A 21,915-nucleotide genomic window follows, 5' to 3' on the forward strand; every position below is an offset into this window, starting at 1 on the left:
GTGGTGGAACTAGCGACCGGTGGGCCCAGGTGCGACAAAATGCTTTGCCCCCCCTCACCCTGTCCAAGTCCACTCCCTCGCCCCTGGAGAGGATCTGGTGAGGGGGACCTGCTCAGGGCCAGGGAAATGGATACCTAGCAACAGTGTCATAACTAGACATTTTACCGCTGTGTGCAAGAAATGGCATCGGAGCCCCCCGCCCCCCTATGTAAAACAGGGGCAGTGCGCGCCGTAGGCCACAAAATAATACCAATTCATATAACGGTGCACAGTAGTCTCCATTATTCAAATTACGCCGCACAGATTCCCCTTTTTACACATTACGGCAGACAGCGTCCCCTTTTTACACATTACGGCAGACAGAGTCCTCCTTTTACACATTACGGCAGACAGCGTGCCCTTTTTACACATTACGGCAGACAGCGTGCCCTTTTTTACATATAACGGCAGACAGCATCCCGTTTTTACACATTGCGGCAGACTGCGTTCCCTTTTTACACATTACAGCAGACAGCGTCCCTTTTTACACATTACAGCAGACAGCGTCCCCTTTTTACACATTAAGGCAGACAAACAGAGAGACAGACAGAATAGATAGATAGACAGACAGACAGACAGACAGAAAACAAGAATTTACTCACCGGTAATTCTATTTCTCGTAGTCCGTAGTGGATGCTGGGGACTCCGTCAGGACCATGGGGAATAGCGGCTCCGCAGGAGACAGGGCACAAAATTTAAAAGTTTGACCACTAGGTGGTGTGTACTGGCTCCTCCCCCTATGACCCTCCTCCAAGCCTCAGTTAGGATACTGTGCCCGGACGAGCGTACACAATAAGGAAGGATTTTGAATCCCGGGTAAGACTCATACCAGCCACACCAATCACACCGTACAACCTGTGATCTGAACCCAGATAACAGTATGATAACGTAGGAGCCTCTGAAAAGATGGCTCACAACAATAAACAACCCGATTTTTTTGTAACAATAACTATGTACAAGTATTGCAGACAATCCGCACTTGGGATGGGCGCCCAGCATCCACTACGGACTACGAGAAATAGAATTACCGGTGAGTAAATTCTTATTTTCTCTGACGTCCTAGTGGATGCTGGGGACTCCGTCAGGACCATGGGGATTATACCAAAGCTCCCAAACGGGCGGGAGAGTGCGGATGACTCTGCAGCACCGAATGAGAGAACTCCAGGTCCTCCTTAGCCAGGGTATCAAATTTGTAGAATTTTACATACGTGTTCTCCCCTGACCACGTAGCTGCTCGGCAGAGTTGTAATGCCGAGACCCCTCGGGCAGCCGCCCAAGATGAGCCCACCTTCCTTGTGGAGTGGGCATTGACAGATTTAGGCTGCGGCAGGCCTGCCACAGAATGTGCCAGTTGAATTGTGCTACAAATCCAACGAGCAATCGTCTGCTTAGAAGCAGGAGCACCCAGCTTGTTGGGTGCATACAGTATAAACAGCGAGTCAGATTTTCTGACTCCAGCCGTCCTTGAAATATATATTTTCAATGCTCTGACAACGTCCAGCAACTTGGAATCCTCCAAATCGCTAGTAGCCGCAGGCACCACAATAGGCTGGTTCAGGTGAAACGCTGATACCACCTTAGGCAGAAAATGAGGACGCGTCCTCAATTCTGCCCTGTCCGAATGGAAAATCAGATATGGGCTTTTATACGATAAAGCCGCCAATTCCGACACTCTCCTGGCTGAAGCCAGGGCCAGTAGCATGGTTACTTTCCATGTAAGATATTTCAAATCTACCGATTTGAGTGGCTCAAACCAATGGGATTTGAGAAAATCCAAAACTACATTGAGATCCCACGGTGCCACTGGGGGCACAACCGGGGGCTGTATATGTAGTACTCCTTTTACAAAAGTCTGGACTTCAGGAACTGAAGCCAATTCTTTCTGGAAGAAAATCGACAGGGCCGAAATTTGAACCTTAATGGACCCTAATTTGAGGCCCATAGATAATCCTGTTTGCAGGAAATGTAGGAATCGACCCAGTTGAAATTCCTCTGTCGGGGCCTTCCTGGCCTCACACCATGCAACATATTTTCTCCAAATGCGGTGATAATGTTGTGCAGTCACCTCCTTCCTGGCTTTGACCAGGGTAGGGATGACCTCTTCCGGAATGCCTTTTTCCCTTAGGATCCGGCGTTCAACCGCCATGCCGTCAAACGCAGCCGCGGTAAGTCTTGGAATAGACACGGTCCCTGCTGAAGCAGATCCCTTCTTAGAGGTAGAGGCCACGGATCTCCTGAAGTTCCGGGTACCAAGTCCTTCTTGGCCAGTCCGGAGCCACTAGTATCGTTCTTACTCCCCTTTGCCGTATAATTCTCAGTACCTTGGGTATGAGAGGCAGAGGAGGAAACACATACACTGACTGGTACACCCATGGTGTTACCAGAGCGTCCACAGCTATTGCCTGAGGGTCTCTTGACCTGGCGCAATACCTGTCCAGTTTTTTGTTGAGGTGGGACGCCATCATGTCCACCATTGGTCTTTCCCAATGGACTACAATCATGTGGAAGACTTCTGGATGAAGTCCCCACTCTCCCGGGTGAAGATCGTGTCTGCTGAGGAAGTCTGCTTCCCAGTTGTCCACTCCCGGGATGAACACTGCTGACAGTGCTATCACATGATTTTCCGCCCAGCGAAGAATCCTTGCAGCCTCTGCCATTGCCCTCCTGCTTCTTGTGCCGCCCTGTCTGTTTACGTGGGCGACTGCCGTGATGTTGTCCGACTGGATCAACACCGGCTGACCCTGAAGCAGAGGGTTTGCCAGGCTTAGAGCATTGTAGATTGCTCTTAGTTCCAGTATATTTATGTGAAGAGACGTTTCCAGGCTTGACCACACGCCCTGGAAGTTTCTTCCTTGTGTGACCGCTCCCCAGCCTCTCAGGCTGGCATCCGTGGTCACTAGGACCCAGTTCTGTATGCCGAATCTGCGGCCCTCTAACAGATGAGCACTCTGCAACCACCATAGCAGAGAGACCCTTGTCCTTGTCGACAATTTTATCCGCTGATGCATCTGCAAATGCGATCCGGACCATTTGTCTAGCAGATCCCACTGAAAAATTCGTGCATGGAATCTGCCGAATGGAATCGCTTCGTAAATAGCCACCATTTTTCCCAGGACTCTTGTGCATTGATGCACAGACACTGTCCCTGGTTTTAGGAGGTTCCAGACGAGTTCGGATAACTCCCTGGCTTTCTCCTCCGGAAGAAATACCTTTTTCTGAACAGTGTCCAGAATCATCCCTAGGAACAGCAGACGTGTCGTCGGGATCAGTTGGGATTTTGGAAAATTCAGAATCCACCCGTGCTGTTGGAGCACTACTTGAGTTAGTGCTACTCCGACCTTCAGCTGTTCTCTGGATCTTGCCCTTATCAGGAGATCGTCCAAGTAAGGGATAATTAATACGCCTTCTCTTCGAAGAAGGATCATCATTTCGGCCATTACCTTGGTAAAGACCCTGGGTGCCGTGGACAATCCAAACGGCAGCGTCTGAAACTGATAATGACAGTTTTGTACCACGAACCTGAGGTACCCTTGGTGTGAAGGGCAAATTGGGACATGAAGGTAAGCATCCTTGATGTCCAAGGACACCATAAAATCCCCTTCTTCCAGATTCGCTATCACTGCTCTGAGTGACTCCATCTTGAACTTGAATTTTTGTATGTACAGGTTCAGAGATTTCAGATTTAGAATAGGTCTTACCGAGCCGTCCGGCTTCGGTACCACAAATAGCGTGGAGTAATACCCCTTTCCCTGTTGTAGAAGGGGTACCTTGATTATCACCTGCTGAGAATACAGCTTGTGAATGGCTTCCAATACCGTCGCCCTGTCTGAGGGAGACGTTGGCAAAGCAGATTTTAGGAACCGGCGAGGGGGAGACTTCTCGAATTCCAACCTGTAACCCTGAGATACTACCTGCAGGATCCAGGGGTCCACCTGCGAGTGAGCCCACTGTGCGCTGAAATTCTTGAGGCGACCCCCCACCACCCCTGAGTCCGCTTGTAAGGTCCCAGCGTCATGCTGAGGCCTTTGCAGAAGCCGGGGAGGACTTCTGCTCCTGGGAAGGGGCTGCTTGCTGCAGTCTCTTACCCTTTCCTTTGCCTCGGGGCAAATATGAATGTCCTTTTGCTCGCTTGTTCTTATAGGAACGAAAGGACTGCGGCTGAAAAGACTGCGTCTTTTTCTGCTGGGAGGGGACTTGAGGTAAAAAGGTGGACTTCCCGGCTGTTGCCGTGGCTACCAAATCCGATAGACCGACCCCAAATAATTCCTCCCCTTTATACGGCAATACTTCCATATGCCGTTTGGAATCCGCATCGCCTGACCACTGTCGTGTCCATAGACTTCTTCTGGCAGATATGGACATCGCACTTACTCTTGATGCCAGAGTGCAGATATCCCTCTGTGCATCTCGCATATAAAGGAATGCATCCTTTAATTGCTCTATAGTCAATAAAATACTGTCCCTATCCAGGGTATCAATATTTTCAGTCAGGGAATCCGACCAAGCCACCCCAGCACTGCACATCCAGGCTGAGGCGATTGCTGGTCGCAGTATAACACCAGTATGTGTGTATATACTTTTTAGAGTATTTTCCAGCCTCCTATCAGCTGGATCCTTGAGGGCGGCCGTATCAGGAGACGGTAACGCCACTTGTTTGGATAAACGTGTGAGCGCCTTGTCCACCCTAGGGGGTGTTTCCCAGCGCGCCCTAACCTCTGGCGGGAAAGGGTATAACGCCAATAACTTCTTTGAAATTAGCAGTTTTTTATCAGGGGTAACCCACGCTTCATCACACACGTCATTCAATTCCTCTGATTCAGGAAAAACTACAGGTAGTTTTTTCAGACCCCACATAATACCCCTTTTTGTGGTACTTGCAGTATCAGAGATATGCAAAGCCTCCTTCATTGCCGTGATCATATAACGTGTGGCCCTACTGGAAAATACGTTCGTTTCTTCACCGTCGACACTAGATTCGGTGTCCGTGTCTGGGTCTGTGTCGACCGACTGAGGCAAAGGGCGTTTTACAGCCCCTGACGGTGTTTGAGACGCCTGTACAGGTACTAACTGGTTTGCCGGTCGTCTCATGTCGTCAACCGACTTTTGCAGCGTGCTGACATTATCACGTAATTCCATAAACAAAGCCATCCATTCCGGTGTCGACTCCCTAGGGGGTGACATCACCATTACCGGCAATTGCTCCGCCTCCACACCAACATCGTCCTCATACATGTCGACACACACGTACCGACACACAGCAGACACACAGGGAATGCTCTGATAGAAGACAGGACCCCACTAGCCCTTTGGGGAGACAGAGGGAGAGTTTGCCAGCACACACCAAAGCGCTATAATTATATAGGAACCTTATATAAGTGTTGTTTCCTTATAGCTGCTTAAATATATATAATATCGCCAAAAAATGCCCCCCCTCTCTGTTTTTTACCCTGTTTCTGTAGTGCAGTGCAGGGGAGAGCCTGGGAGCCTTCCTAGCAGCGGAGCTGTGTAGGAAAATGGCGCTGTGTGCTGAGGAGATAGGCCCCGCCCCCTATTCCGGCGGGCTCTTCTCCCGGTTTTTCTGAGACCTGGCAGGGGTGAAATACATCCATATAGCCTCATGGACTATATGTGATGTATTCTTTTTAGCCAGAAAGGTATTAACATTGCTGCCCAGGGCGCCCCCCCCAGCGCCCTGCACCCTCAGTGACCGCCGGTGTGAAGTGTGCCTGAGCGCAATGGCGCACAGCTGCAGTGCTGTGCGCTACCTCATGAAGACTGAAAAGCCTTCAGCCGCCGGTTTCTGGACCTCTTCTTACTTCGGCATCTGCAAGGGGGTCGGCGGCGCGGCTCCGGTGACCCATCCAGGCTGTACCTGTGATCGTCCCTCTGGAGCTAGTGTCCAGTAGCCTAAGAAGCAAATCCATCCTGCACGCAGGTGAGTTCACTTCTTCTCCCCTAGGTCCCTCGTTGCAGTGAGCCTGTTGCCAGCAGGACTCACTGAAAATAATAAAACTATCAAAACTTTTACTCTAAGCAGCTCTTTATGAGAGCCACCTAGATTGCACCCTGCTCGGACGGGCACAAAAACCTAACTGAGGCTTGGAGGAGGGTCATAGGGGGAGGAGCCAGTACACACCACCTAGTGGTCAAACTTTTAAATTTTGTGCCCTGTCTCCTGCGGAGCCGCTATTCCCCATGGTCCTGACGGAGTCCCCAGCATCCACTAGGACGTCAGAGAAAGAATAGATTATACTTACTGTCTCCACGGTGCAGCAGCTTCTAGCAGATGATGATCCCGGGCAGGGGAGAAGGAGGAGGAGGGAGGGGGAGGAGGGAGCCGCAGCAACGCAATGTAATTGGTGGAGGCGCCGCTGCAGCTGTCCCTCTCCTTTCATATGTAGGCTGCCTGCCACCGCTGTGATGAGGGAAGCGCATCCCAGCATTCACAGCGGCGGAGGACAGCCTATGTGGAAGGAGGGACAGCTGTAGCAGCACCTTCACCAATTATATTGCGCTGCTGCGGCTCCCTCCTCCACATCCCTCCTCCTCCTTCCCCCCTTCCGTGGCCGCTGAATCCCTGGCCTGCTGCTCCTCTCCTCGGTTGGCGGCGGTGGCCCGCAGCACACAGCGGCATGTAATGAGTCAGTTTGACTGATTACATGCCGCGTTGGCCTTGGGCCCCTTGACAGTGGCGGGCCCCAGTGCAAGTCACTGGCGGTAGTTCCGCCACTGTCTCCAGCATCCTGCCCGCACCCTAGCGAAGCGGGCAGGACGGAGAGATAATCTCTGGCATTTGCGGGTCTGTGGGGTGGGGGAGGGTCTAAAATGACACGAACCACATCATTTTAGCTCCTACCCGGGGCTTGATGATGTCACATTCCGGCACCGCCCCTCCGTAGTTTCATGCAGCATCTCCTCTTTGGGCTTCTACCGGAGAGGGGGAAAAAAATGTAGGTAAGTATGTGTGCGCTGCAGCCATTGTGCTGTACATACTGTTCTCTGGTAACTAGTGACGTGTAGTCAGGGGTGACAGGGCCTCACCTGTCATCCTCCACTGATCTGTGTTCCGAAATGTATACAAGTATGTTTGGAATAAAACAAGAAAATGTTTATATTTAAAATACAAATATCTTCTTATATTACTTTAGTCAAATCTATAGTCAAAATATTCAAATATTTGCAAAGCTCTGCTGGTACAGGGACAAGAGGAGGCAGCGACAAGATATCACATCATTAGAGGCTGTTATTTCATCTGCCTCACTGAAGGGAGTGTGGCTTAAGCTCACGTCAAGACATTGCCCTCTCAGTGAGGAAGATGTGATGGAAACTTCCGAAGAGTGATGCGGCAACCCGGCTGCAGGGAGGGAGGCGGGAGCCGCAGAGTTGGAGGTTTCCAGGCTCCAGAGTACCCTGCTCTAAGCCGGGGAGAGGAGGTTCTGAGCGAGAACAGTGCATACAGATGCTGGAGAGCCAGGCCAGCGTCCAGGAGGAGCATGACTAAGCACTGCCATGATGGGGTTACATTTTGCATCTCCAGACAGGTGGGGCCATGGAACATAGGAGTATGCATATGACTGCAATTTATGGAGGGTGTTTGGGTGCTGAGATCAGGAGAGTCCAAGCCAGAAGAGAGAGAGAGAGAGAGAGAGAGAGAGAGAGTCTGTCTGTCTTGGCCAAGGCTTTCAGGCTGGTCAGAGATAAAGACAACTTGCTACCAGAGCTCTGAGGTGGATTCCTGATGACAGCACAGCAGTCAGTACCACCTGCCTGATGCCCAGTAACCGCATAATCACAGGCAAAGAGCCTCACATCCTGCCTAATGTAACAGACACCGGCATGCAGTCACCTCTGCGCTGAGGCTGCAGCCCACACCCAGTGTGTTGCTGAAGTAGGCCTGCTTGCTGGAGGTGCATCCCTAGCTATTGACCTCACTGCACGTCACTGCTGGTAACAGATGTACTGTACTGTATTTCAGGGGCGTGTGGTCAGGGAAGGCAGAGAGCCTACCCTGTCATTAATGATTAAAATAATACAAAGAAGATATTTCTGACAAATATTTTCTGTCATAGGTATCTGCTTTAGCCTTTATGTTATTTTAATAATTTTTCCTGTTTTAAAACTGGGTTGAATGTGTTATGGCCTCCTGCTGTCAGTGCAAAGGGCCGTAAGCGGGGGGCGGAGCCAAGCGTTGGGCAGTGAAAGCCCATTCAAAATAGCTTAGGAGGTGGTGTGCTTTCAGCTCATGTGAAAGCACGCCCCTCTCACATGCAGATGCGATGTGGCAGTGACGAACACTGAGGGAGCAAAGGCACGTGCCCCTCCATCGTCTATGAATTTGTTTAAATTATTATTATTTACATATGGCCACCACCCCCTTATTTTACTGAACATGTATGCTTTAAGCTGCTGCCGCTGCCCCCACCCCTTTCAGCTGCTGACTAGCCAAGAATGCAGACATGTCACAGTCTGACAAGTTTGCTGCAGCACAGCCAGCAGCAGCAGTGCCCGATGCCCGCCCCTTCCCTATCTGCATGGCTGCTCCCTCCCCCAGGACCAGCCACCAATCTACTGCAGTAATATATCCCTGCTTCCTCCCCTCCTGAGGTCCCGCCCCCTTATTCCAGAGGCCATGCCCCTTTCATGCTCTAGTTGGGGAGATCTGATTCCTACACAGCCAGCTCCATGGGGTGAGCCAGGGAATATATAGAGACTGGAACCTCCCACAATCAGAGGTAAGTATCTGTGGGAGAGTGGGTGTTTTTTTTTTATATATTGGGGTTGGGGTATATATTAAAATTATCTAGGGGTTTTGTATTAGTATTATCTTTAGGGGAGTGGGTTGGTAAATAATATTGTGTGGGGTTGGGGTTGTATCACTATCATAGGGTTGTGTACTATCTTGTTTTATAGTATACTAAAGTTATTTGGGGATGGTGTAATGTAATGTGTGGGGGGAGGGGAGGGGAGTGATGTTTTGTGGAAGTTGAGGAAGAGCATGTATTACTGTTTTTCATGTACATACAGAGCACATGGGATATATATATATTTTTTACACACACACGGGGTATGCAGTTAAAAAAACGCCTGTCGAGATCCCAGCTGTCTCAATACCGACATCGGGAACCCAACAGGGGTACTATACTGCCGCCAAAATACCGGCAAAGTAAGTAATTCCCCCTCTGTGGGTGTCCACGACACCCACAGAGGGAGAATAGAACCTCTGGCAAGTAAAGCATGCCACCGAGCCTCCAGCGTGGCAAGTACAGCAAGCCCGCAAGAGGCTTCATTGCGCTCGCCCCTCCTGCCGGCATTCTGGATGGCGGATACTTTACTTTAACATGGGCTAAGCTCACCGGGAACCAGGCTGTACGCTTATGTTATATGCTATACTGCCAACAGAGTGGGACAGTGATGTGCTCTCCTTAGTATCACCCTCTCCCTGTCACCATCTACTGTCACCCACTGCTGTCACCCTCTCCCTGGCATCACCCTCTTTCTGTCACCCTCTCCCTGGTGTCACCCTCTTTTGGTTACCCTCACCCTGGCTTCACCTCTTCCTGTCACCCTCTCGCTGGCATCACCCTCTTCCTGTCACCCTCTCTCTGGCGTCACCCTCTCCGTGTCACCCACAGTTGGCAGCAACTGCTGTCATCCTCTACCTGTCACCCTCTTTCTATCAACAGCTCCCTGGCATCACCCTTTCCCTGTCACCTACTGCTGTCACCCTTTCCCTGGCATCACCCTCCTTCTGTCACCTTCTCCCTGGCATCACCCTCTTCCTGTCATCAGCTCCCTGGTATCATCCTCTCCCTGTCACCCACTGCTGTCAAACTCTCCCTGGTGTTACCCTCTTCCTGTCATCCTCTCCCTGGTATCACCCTCTCCCTGTCACCCACTGCCTCTCTCTGTCACCCTTTACCTGTCACCCTCTCCCTTTCACCCTCTCTCCATTATTCTCTCCCTGTCACCCACTGCATCTCCCCTGCATCACTGTCTCCCCATCACCATCTCCCTCCTGTCACCCTCTGCTGTTCCAAGGACAGTGGTGGTAGCGGGCATTGGTTCGACAGCGATAGGGGTCATCAACGGGACTTGGCGGACATTATGGCTGCAGTGCCTCACCAGCCACTGACCTCACCTCACGCTACTGCTGTATTTTGGACATATCTTGGGACCTACTGTGGCAAGTATCTTGTTTTCTAACTGATTTCACTGTACTTAATGTATTGTACTGCACCTTAAAGACCCAAGGCAAGTACAGTTGCCATGGCAACAGCAAAGAAAAAAGCTCTAAACAAGAAATGTCTATGGTACTGTACAGTACTGTCCAAGACATGTACAAGAACAATACAAGGTTACAAGTGCATTCACATTAACTATTGTTCAGGGTAAAGAGAGTAAGGGGTCAATCAAATTTTCTGCAATATCATCGCAGCTGTGTATCGTCGCGTCAGGGGCAGCACTTTACGGCGGGCCAAATTCGCACAAAACTGCTCGTCACCCCATAGAGGTCTGAGCAGTTTTGTGCGAATTAAGGGCTGATTCAATGGGTGTGAGATCGGATGCCGTTGCCGGTGTTTAAACGCCTTTTCAACGGACCTTCACACCCTTCGAAGCTAATTGGTTTGACCCCTAAGTGTAAGTTACTAGGTGCAGGGAGCAGCGGTGTACTGCAATCTTGTCTAGTAAAGCCTGGTACATTAGCACAACTACAGTGCAATACTGGATGTCCTCTGTACATGGAAGAAAAATTACGTTCGGTTAATTTGTTAAACTGTCTGGCAAGAGGGAGGATGCTTTGTCATTCTGTCACCTACTGGGCAGTGCTTCTGTTTAAAAATGGACTATAATGTCAAGTTGTCATCTGTATACTCAACATGTCACATAAACCGTATGCGGGGAATGTTTTATGATCATGTTTAATCTTATCGAGCACTGCAAGATATCTACCGGAGGGCAGCTCTGTCGCTGCTTCACTGAACCTGCATTTGGCTTGCAGGGTGCCGCAACAGGAGATCTGCTGGCACACACCCTAAAGATGCTCCAGGCGGTGCTGTACTTCCTGGTGCCTGCATTGCTGCCCCCTCAGCATGACATCATGATGTCACATGCTCAGGCGGGCCTAGCGGGAGTACAACAATTTAACACGAAATGCACAACAAGTGGTAAGTGTGTTTCTCATTGGGGCTCAAATGTATTAAGCTTTAAAAAGAGATAAAATGGAGATGAATAAAGGGGGGAATTCAAATGTTATCGCCCCCAATCTCCCGTCTAAAGTGACGGAAGATCGCAGGGGGCGTTATTAATTTGATGCTCCCATTAGCGTCAGGTAACGACTAAATCCGACTAAACTAACGGGCACGATTGGGAAAAGTGCCGTTTGGGCGCCCAAATGGATTACTTTTCACAAATTTCAGCTCGCCACCCTCGGCGGGTGCAAGCTGAAATGTAGACGCCGGCAGCCGATCACGCCCGAACAGAGCTACATTTGAATATCTCCGTTAGGCGCCATAGACTTGAATCTCACCCATAGGGCGGGATTCAATTCTTTTCACCCATTTCCACACCCATTCTGTTTCTGCCCTCAGGGACGTTGTATCATTATTCCAGCTCGCTACCCCCGGACTAGCGAGGAACTCAACCCTTTACACAGCCAAACCTGATTACTATGGGCACAATATGCGCGATAATGGAGATCATTTTCGAAAGGAAATTGGGCATGATATATCATTTGAATCTCACCCATAGAGTGATAAATGACCAGCCTACCAGCTCCTAACTGTCATTTTTCAAACACAGGGCTAGATGCATCATCGCTTGGAAAGTGATAAAAAGGAGAGTGAAAAAGTACCAGCCAATCAGGTCCTAACTGCCATGTCACAGGCTGTGTTTGAAAAATGGCGGTTAGGAGCTGATTGGCTGGTACTTTTTCACTCTACATTTTATCACTTTCCTAGCGATGATGCATCTGGCCCACAGCCTGAGACATGGCAGTTAGGAGGTGGTTGGCTGGTCATTGATCACTTTTTATCCTTCTCCACTTTGGGAGTCATTCCGAGTTGATCGTAGCTGTGCTAAATTTAGCACAGCTACGACCAGGCACTCAGACATGCGGGGGGACGCCCAGCACAGGGCTAGTCCGCCCCGCATGTCAGTGCTGCCGCCCCCCCCCCCACCCGCAGAAATGCAAAAGCATCGCACAGCGGCGATGCTTTTGCATTTAAGGAGTAACTCCCGGCCAGCGCAGCTCCTGCGGCTGGCCGGGAGAACCTCCTCGCTGCCCGGGTCGCAGCGGCTGCAACATCACACAGCCGCCGCAGGCCGCCCCTCCCCCCCAACGGTCCGGCCATGCCTGCGTTGGCCGGACCGCGCCCCCTAAATGGCGGTTTAACGCAGCCATCAAGCCCCCTCCCGCCCAGCGACCGCCTATGCCTCAGTGGTGATCGCTAGGCAACGACGGCCTTCGGCCGTCTGCCATGTGCCGGCGCATGCACAATTCCGACCCAATCGCTTCGCTGCAATAAACTGCAGTGAGCGATTGGGTTGGAATGACCCCCTTTATCTCATGTTAAAGCTTAATTCATTTGGACATGGGTTTCTTTCAGACAAGTCTATTGTCAGATTCTTTATTTGGTGTGGGCCCAGGGCTTGGACCACAGGCAGGACTGGTACAAACTGGAAAATGCAGACCGAACTGGACTAGGACCGGAATGGAATGCAGGGTATAACAGGTGAGTAGAAACAGAGTATTGGAACACTGTGGAATGTATAGTAACAGATGAGTTGCAGCCGATATGATTGGCAGTGTTAATACTGTTTCAGGTTTGCAAAGGACTGAAGACTGAAGACTTTGAGTATAAGAACTGCAGGATGAAGCTGTATCCGTGGCCATGAGTCCTGCGTTGCCTGGTAACCAACCTGCAGTGCGCTGATTCGCCTTACCGGCTCCCTCCGCAGGTGTGGAAAACACAGACAACAACGTAACAATGGGCAGGACTCGTGACCACGGAAGGCACGTGAGGGAGCGCCGATAATGCCAGAGGGATCGGCTGCTCGCTTCTCCGTCGCTGGGCAACGTAGGATGCGTTGCTATGGAATGTCCAGACGTAGTGGGCTGACGTCACCGGAAGTGGCGGGCCGCTGACCGGATCCGGCTCTCCCCATGGGCGGCGGTCCTCTCCTATTTAGGTAAGCTGTTTTTATTACATCTTGTTCTGCTGTCTACTAGGCTTTGAGGACGGTGCTTGCGTAGCACCGAAACGTCAGCCCAGAATGTAGCATTGATGCAGCCTTGTATTTACATGTTTTATTACTAAACACTACTTCTTCATCACGTGGAGTGCCGCAGTCTTTGCTTATCCATATCCTGATTTATCACTGGGGGCACCCATCCACGATATTACATTTAGCTACGAGTGCTGATTCTACACTTGGACTATATATATATATATATATATATATATATATATACACAGGGTGATTCAAAAGCTTTCAAAAACTGTGTAGGAAATGGGAAAACGGAATACTCCAGTGACGTATGGGTAAGGTGGGCTATCTTTTAGGGTATGTACTGAACATGGGCGCCATCTTGAAATCGTCCATCTTGAAGATATATATATATATATATATATATATGTATATATAGTCCAAGTGTAGAATCAGCACTCGTAGCTAAATGTATATATATATATATATATGGACACCTCCCCAAAAAATCCTGCGTTTGCCCCTGAAGTGCGCTATCCAAATATAATAGGTACACTGCAAAAAAGAAAAAAACAGACTAATTTGTGGTATGTGTGCACGATGGGTTGTTAGGTTCCATCTTTGAAAAAGTTTCCTAGATATGAAATGCGCTGATCCTGAGAGACTGCTGCACTCTATTACAGAGTGATATATATATATATGAAGAAATGCCCTATTTTTGGACTTATCCATTTCAAGTAAAGAACAATAAACACTAAATGCACCCCTGCACGGTAGGTATTAGGGTTAGGGCTAGGCTGTGGTGGAGGGGGAGGTTATGTTAGAGTAAGGCTGTCGACAGGGATGGTTCGAGTTAGGCTGTGACAGGGGTGGGTTACGGTTAGGTTTAGCCTTACAATACTTACCAATAATTGTCAGCATTTTCACCATCAGGATCTTGTTGCCGGCATTCTGACTGTCGGGATGATGTACCCAACACATTGAGGAGTGACTGCACTTTACCAAAGAACTGTAAGGTACCGGAATACATATGATGGGGGTAAAACTTTAAATATTCAGTATTTTTTTTTTTTTTTTTAAGGATACTTAGTGAAAACAAAATCCTGGTGATTTGTATCTATCTATCTATCTATCTATCTATCTATCTATCTATCTATCTATCTATCTATCTATCTATCTATCTATCCTGTCAGCTCAAGAAAAGACTGAATGTATTTATTTTAATATTGCATTGTACAGTACAAATACTTTTATATTGTTTGGGGTTTTTTTGTACATACAATATGTATGATATCTGGTGTAATATTTGTTTTTTCTCCCATTGTGGACCCCAAGTGTTGTTTTCAATAATTCCCAGATGCAATTTATAGCCTTCTTCTAGTGTTTTTTAGTCTTTAACACGTTCATTTTTGGGTGTTGCAGCAATGTGTTGTTTTTTTATTTCATATTTTAGTACACATAGCCATGAGCCGATATCAATAGCTACATATAGATCACTGTAATAATTTTGTAAGACTTCTACATTCTATGGGGCTATGATGAACGAGTCAATTGTATAACAATATTCAGTTTAATACCGTTGGATTTCATACTTTCAGAAAAAAATGCACTGAGCACATTTGAATTAATATTCTTTTTAGACTAGTCAGTCTTTAAATCTTGCATAAACAAACTCCTGACCGCCAAGGTCTACTTGATAGCAGACCCCTATTTTTAATGGCTAATAAAGGCACTTAAGGAGTGTATTCAATAAGCGAAGGGCTAAAACACAGTCTACTTAACATACTGAGAAGTTTGCAGACACTTTTCCCAACAACGGAACTTTTGCCACCATTAGATAAATCTAAACTGTAATGTTTTAAGATGTGGCACAATTTACTGACATTTAGTAGGATGGCTCTGGCATTGCATATAATGTAACTAATAATTCATCTTGTCAGAAAAGGAGATTAAAAGGAAAGAAAAGTCTAAGCTGGAAAGAGGACATGACACAGGGTGATTTATGGTTTGTGCAAGTGATGCAGTTTTGGTTTTCTCTTAGGAAGGGAACTAAAAGTAATTGTGGTTCCCCTCTATAGATGCTGCACTGCTGAGGGGGGCATGGACGCACCATATTGGGGTGTAGCTATGCCTCTGTTACACTGTAGTCCAACCACAGAGGATGCTACTTCCAGCTAATTGTTAAAAGTAATGTTTTAGACTGTCTAGAACAGAAGTCAATGTGGTGACATCACTTCCTTTGAAGGTGCGCTGGCTGCTGAGAATTAGTTTACTGCACAGTATAATATTCTGTTGTGCTGTAGTTGGTGCACTTTATTGGGGCCAAGGCTGAACTTCTATGTAAGCCCCAGACCTGAGCATTTTGCACCCCTGTGATTATTCCACTTCAATTTAATTTATTTGTTGACTTATTCCTTAATCTTATCATGCACAAAGTCATATTAATATATAAATTGTGGTATACACGCACAGTCACCTGAGGTGCGACGTGGGACTCCACAGCTAGAGAGCTGCGCCACAAGAAGAGTCCAGCTGAACACAGTAACAACCGAGTAAAGGCAGCTGGTAGAATTGTGTAAATGGAGCACCGGGGTCTCCCCATCCATCCACTGTAGGTGAGGAGATGATGATGATGAGATAGGCAGCATGCTTCAATTGCCTCCCTCTCACCCCAGCCCGACACAGGCTGGGGAACTTGGGGCCATCACTGCTGCAGCAGTGGTACCAATGACAGGTGGGGCTCGCCGCTGCTGACGCTGATGGGAAGGGGGGTTAGAGGAGATGGGAGTGAAGAGAGTGTCATGATGTTCCCAGCCACGAGCTGCTTTATATTAACAGCAGGTATAGGCAGGAGCAAGGGGTGGGCGCTATCTCTTGCTGACACTGGCCCCTGTAAGGGTAGAAGTTCCACAGATTTTTGGACTATTTTGCAAATTGGAGATTTACTAAAGGCAAAAACTGACCCCCCTCCCCAAAAAGTCCAAAATCAAACATTGGGGGAGGGAGGGGGGTGTAGAGACACATTGATGTTTTCACTGGATTCAATGCAAATCAGAGATTTACTAACAGTCAAATTGTAAAATCAACCAAAAATAGATACAAAATCAACCAAACGCTTTTCCAGTTCTAAAACACAGTCTGTTGCCTGAACCTTCATTATGATGCCTATAAAAGTAGGAATGATGAACACTATGCTGATGTTTTTGCAATTGTGTAATTATTGGTGAATTGCGCATGTATATGCTTCGTACTGCGCAAACACCAAAGTCTAACAGCGTTGCCGCTCACAGTGCTTACCTTCAAGCAGAGTGACTGACAGGCACCATTTGTGGGCATTGAATGCAGGCATGTCACGGACATATTTGGTTGCCTCTGCTCAGGGTGCCTTGCTGCGTGGCCATTGATTTACTTGAGCTGATGATTCTTGAAGGATCTGCGTGTGCACTGTGAATGTGTACGCAGTTGCTGTGCCTTTGCAATGGCTCCGGTGGGCGACTATACTTTTCAGGGCTTCTGGGTTTTTTGCATAGCTTTGCACATCCTCAGCGTGCATAATCACCATTATGATCGCTACAGCATCCGTAAATCAATCAATTAGCTCACAGGGCCACAATCGGAGATGTACGCAAACCAGATTTAGAGAAACCACAGCAGTTTCTTGCATGTGGTATGTTTTGTCAGTTAGAAAATCAGCAGAAAGTGGGATTCAACTTCTTGTCGATTTGTGACCGATTTTTATGTCTATTTGCAGGCGATTTTGAATGGAACTAACACAAACTGACACTGTTAATACCCACCCACAAATAAATGAATAAATAATATACATAGAAAAAACATATTGACTTTTGGTAAATATGACATTTGTGTACTTGGAACACTCCATCGATGTTAGTCAATTTTAGATTGATAAAAAATTGATCTAAAAAGAACAAATTTACTCCTTGGAGAGAGATAACGTACCAACCAATCAGCTCCTAACTATCATTTTCAAACACAGCCTGTGACATGGCAGTTAGCAACTGATTGGCTGGTACTTTATCTCTTTCCAAGGCTTAGTACATAGGGGTATATTCAATTGAAGTCGAAAGCTGCAGATCCTGCAGATATTTCACAGATATTTTATTCAGTGTATTTACACATCATTATGTGTTCCACGGGTAGTAAGCAGCAATGGGCATGGGTTAATGCAAACTGACAATGTATTCTTAAGGGACCCTAACAGTATGTAATAGCATAGTCATGCTAGACATGGAAGTTTTTTACCTTCATGTCCTTCTGATATTTGCTCCATACTTCTTTGGTTAGGCCGCCTGATGCATCTGTGGGTTTGTCAGGTGGAATTATGGAGTGATGGACAAGTGCAGAGAGATGTGTTCGAACAGTGGACAAGTGACGACAGTAAGCAAGCCCTGAGGAGAGGCACAGAAATAAAGTAGTTTTATAAACCCAAATACAAATATCCAAATGCCATGTTTATGTCTCATTAACATCTGACATAAGTTATGAGACCTTTGTAATGCTCACATGTATTTTGAAGTAAGTAAACTGGTTATGAAACCAGATAATCATCTGTTTTTACTTTTTACACTTAAGGAGGCACTAAAGCTGGCCACGGACATCACAACAGAGCAATTAACCCAGCAGAACGCACAAAGGATGAAGCGATGGTACTATTATCAGCGGGCCTCCATATGCTGCTGCAAATTGTACGGCAGCAATCTTCATTTAACAACATGTAATTGGCTGATTGACGTTCAGGCAGATTAGGGTTTGAAAACCCTACAAACAAAGCAGATTTTCAACCATTTTCAAACTGTGAACAATTAGCATTCATGTCCATACTGTACACTGAACCATAAGCATTCATTTAATCAGCTGATCTGAACAATTATCGTTCAGTGTAAGTATACATCTAAGCCCAACTTGAATTGAATACTAATTCTCCAAATCACATATGTGTGTTCTTTGTAGAAAAGTTATGCATGGAAAATGAGGACTGCCTTATTTTCACCTTTCTGTTATACATCATGAGGAGAAAAGTCCTGGAAACAGAAATAAAGGCCCAGTCTCTTAGAGCATGAACATGATAAGTGCGAGTGTTACACCTTTATTTAAGACTTTGGGGGGTATTCAATTAGTGCCGCACTTTCTCCCTGTTTGTAAGTTCAAAGCCCGTTTTGCTTTTTTCCACTTGTCGAAAAATCTGCCCGGGTGAAAACCACGTGTTCTGTCGAATTCACGGGCGTTTTTGATGGTTTTTAGTCCATTTTCACCCATGCCGATTCGACAAAAAAAAATCGAAAAGGCATGGCGAAAATGCAGCAAAAACCTGTTGAAAACGCCTGCTATTGAATACCCAACAGTCAAATTAGTGCCGGTTTTCCGACTGTCGGAAAACTTGGCACTAATTGATTATCCCCCTTTGAGGTAGATTTACTTAAATGTCTAAAAAAGAAACGTGAAGCTGTTGATTATAGCCACCTATCACATTCTAGTTAACAATTTCTAGAATGTACTAGACACATGAAAGCTAGAATCTGATTGGTGGCTATGGGCAACACTTCTGCTTTTCCTTCTTATAAGTTTTAATAAATATACCTAAACTGTATATGTGTTTTGAACATTTTAAATGTAAGAATATATTTATATATAAGTGAACTTTAAAATGTATAAGGGCAATCGGCTGTTTTGACTTACATCCATAGAAAGCTCGGGAAACAATCTGCCTCTTCATGTTTTCACACAATAATTTCAGTGGTGTCCTGAGGATAGACAAAGGCATTGCAGTCAGGCATGTAAGAACTATGTAAGACCCAATATCAGTTATCTCCTAGTCCTTAGATGTCATCTGCATAATAAGTCAAATAATTACTTCCATGTATAATGGAAAAGAAACTGAGATGCACTCCTCATTACCACACCCACCGAGCCACTTGTCTTTTTAAAACTGACAATCCTTAACTACTGTACATACTGATGTTTCATTAATCTGAATTACCATACAATTTGAGATTTTGATGTCTCTCTAGAGTGGTGAACCTCTGTCTGACTGTAGAATGATGCATCTCTGACTACAAAAACCTGGACCGTTAGGGTACCAAGTTTGGGAACCTCTGACTCAACATCTGATACCTCATGAAGTAAATGACATCATATATCACAAGTCTAGTCTTACACTCTCAAAACTTAGTAGGAAGGTCTGAGATTTCAGATAAACACATAAGACCAGTGCTTTAGCAGGTCACTACTGCACCCTGAGCCAGCTCCCTCTCCCAGCACGTGATATCATGATTTCACAGACGGGTAGGCTGGGGCAGCAAGCTGGCACATCCTAAGGGCATGCTAGGTGCCGCTCCGGACCGCAGAATGCCTTCCAAGCCCCCGAAACAGCCCGGGCACAGGTACACCCTGGGTGCCGGCACCGATTGCACGCTCCTTATCATGGTCCTGATAGGGGCTGTTATAGAGTTGAACGTACGCCATTTTGCATGTCCCCGAACAGAGTGCACACAAGCAGGCCATAAGTAGTAAGCATCTTGATTACATCTACAGTTACAGTATGACCCAATTTATTTCCACTCTTGCATCAGGCCCTTATCCTGTAACTAGTTGCCAGTTTTTACTGCAGATTGGGGAATTATTTCTTTCTTTATGCAAGTATTTACATATTATTTTTAGGATAATCAGTCTTTAATTATAAATTCATAAACACATTCAGCAAACAGCAAAAACTTTTTTTTACGAGACCATAACTGCAAGACACTAAGCAAAACTCTCACCTATCATGAACGCAACTGCAGCAGCTGGGAATATCGTATGGTGAGCTTCCTGTGGAGCAAGACAAGCAGGAGGATCCTTGACTGCAATACTCATTAAGCTGCCAGGGCAAAAGATTAGCACCAAAGCCTTGCATCTCTATCACGTCCCTGTGGTCTGGAGAGATCAATCAGACATGGACAGGATGAATCCAATACATATCTTGTTCACAATCTCTTTTTCTATTGAACACAGACCTACATTCAATAGTGATGTACCTGTCATCCGTAGCGGTCTGTCATTTATCTCCTTGTTCAGTAAAGTAAATAACATAGGGGCTTCCGCAATTTGTGCATTTAATATAAAATGACATGCCAAATGATAAATGAGGTCTAACTGAAGAAGCAGTACCGAATAGCTGAAATCTTTAATTAGATGTGTGGGCGTAATTATTTTTGTTTGGTTAGGGTAGATAATAAAACAACATAGAGAAACACGAGCATGGCAATGTGTTGATAACATGTACTAGCTCTTTAACTCTTAATTCTAAAACTAAATAAAATACAAATGACATACAGTAACTGCTCTAGAAATGAGACAGAAATAAATACAACCGGACATGGCAGTGCTGTCACTAACACTCTGATCAGTGAACAGCCAGAAAAGACAAGGAAAATTATAGAAGTGTGCTACAGTGCCTTCAAGGGATCCGGTTAGGATCCTGATGGTCGGGATCCTGGCAGTCGAAATACCGGTGCTAGAATCCCGACACTGCTTTGAATGCCAGCGCCAGCATCCCAAATGGGATCACAATTCCGGCACCAGCATCCCAACAGCCGGGATCCCGAATGAGTGACTGCCGGGCTTCCGGAGAGGTAAGCCGCTGGGAGGGAGGGGGGTTAGGTTTAGGTTGGAAGGGGGGGGGGTTTAGGGTTAAGCTGCGGGAGGGGGGGGTTAGTTATAGGCTGCGGGGAGGGAGGGTTTGGTTTATGCACCCATGGGGAGGGTTTAGGGTTGGGCTGTGGTAAGGGAGGTTTAGGGGCTTAAGGAGGGGGGGGTATTTTAACCATCGGGATGCCATGGTTGGTATTCTGACCACCGACATCCCGAACCCGACATTTCAGCACCAACATGTCTTCAATATATTAAACAGACACATATCTAATCAATAAATAACATAGGTTTATGTGTGGTAATTAAGAAGGGGACTTCCAGGACCAATGAAATAAAAGCAAAACATACATTTAGAAATTGAAAGAGAGGGCTAAATGTAACAGCCTGCAACTTACAGGCATCGGCTAGTTTACGCTGACTCTGCCAGAGGTTTTAAAGGGGCAATTATTTAAAAGGCAAAACTGCCAGACTGCCCCTTTAAACATCAGGCAGTGTTACCAGAAACTTACTGATACCTGTTACCGATGCTATTACATGTATCCCAGAATGGGCACGATTTTGAGTCACACAAGTATTTGAGTGGTTTAAAAGTGCTGTTGATGACAATATAGATAAAATCATATTAATGCAGAACAGTAATATTCCATCTGTTACAAGCTTTAAAATACGCGTTACAAATAAAAATCTAAAAAACATACTATACACAAAACATTTCTTTTTACATGCAAAAATAAAAAAAACATACTGAATATCCAAACACATTTAAGAATGTTATACAATTAATGGTGTTCAATAATACATAATGATTTATTTTTACCATAGGTAGAAAGGTAAAAGTACGTATTTGCAAATGTGACAATGTAGAAAAAATAAAAATTTTAGGGTCAGGCTGGCTAGAAATAGTATACCCGAATGAATGTAGGACACATGGAGGCATCAGGCCAGGAAAGCAGAAAACAATCAGTCTTTAAAACCTACTTTAACCTATTACATTATTTCATTTGGCCGTGATGTGGCTCC

The 21,915-nt window shown here is 46.5% G+C and overlaps 1 protein-coding gene across 3 annotated transcripts in view; it reads right to left on the reverse strand.

The window, feature by feature from the left end:
* SGSM2 (small G protein signaling modulator 2) overlaps nt 1–21,915 on the reverse strand; it is a 765,216-nt gene that overhangs the window by 87,136 nt on the left and 656,165 nt on the right. For all 3 annotated transcript variants that reach the window (XM_063956036.1, XM_063956035.1, XM_063956034.1), the window contains 3 exons: nt 20,025–20,178; nt 18,943–19,007; nt 17,509–17,654 (listed from right to left, as the gene is read on the reverse strand). In XM_063956036.1, the coding sequence (XP_063812106.1) occupies nt 17,509–17,654; nt 18,943–19,007; nt 20,025–20,178 (365 nt within the window). The remainder of the gene's footprint in view (nt 1–17,508; nt 17,655–18,942; nt 19,008–20,024; nt 20,179–21,915) is intronic.

This window comes from Pseudophryne corroboree, chromosome 2 (assembly GCF_028390025.1).
Source record: "Pseudophryne corroboree isolate aPseCor3 chromosome 2, aPseCor3.hap2, whole genome shotgun sequence".
NCBI classification, from domain to species: domain Eukaryota; kingdom Metazoa; phylum Chordata; class Amphibia; order Anura; family Myobatrachidae; genus Pseudophryne; species Pseudophryne corroboree.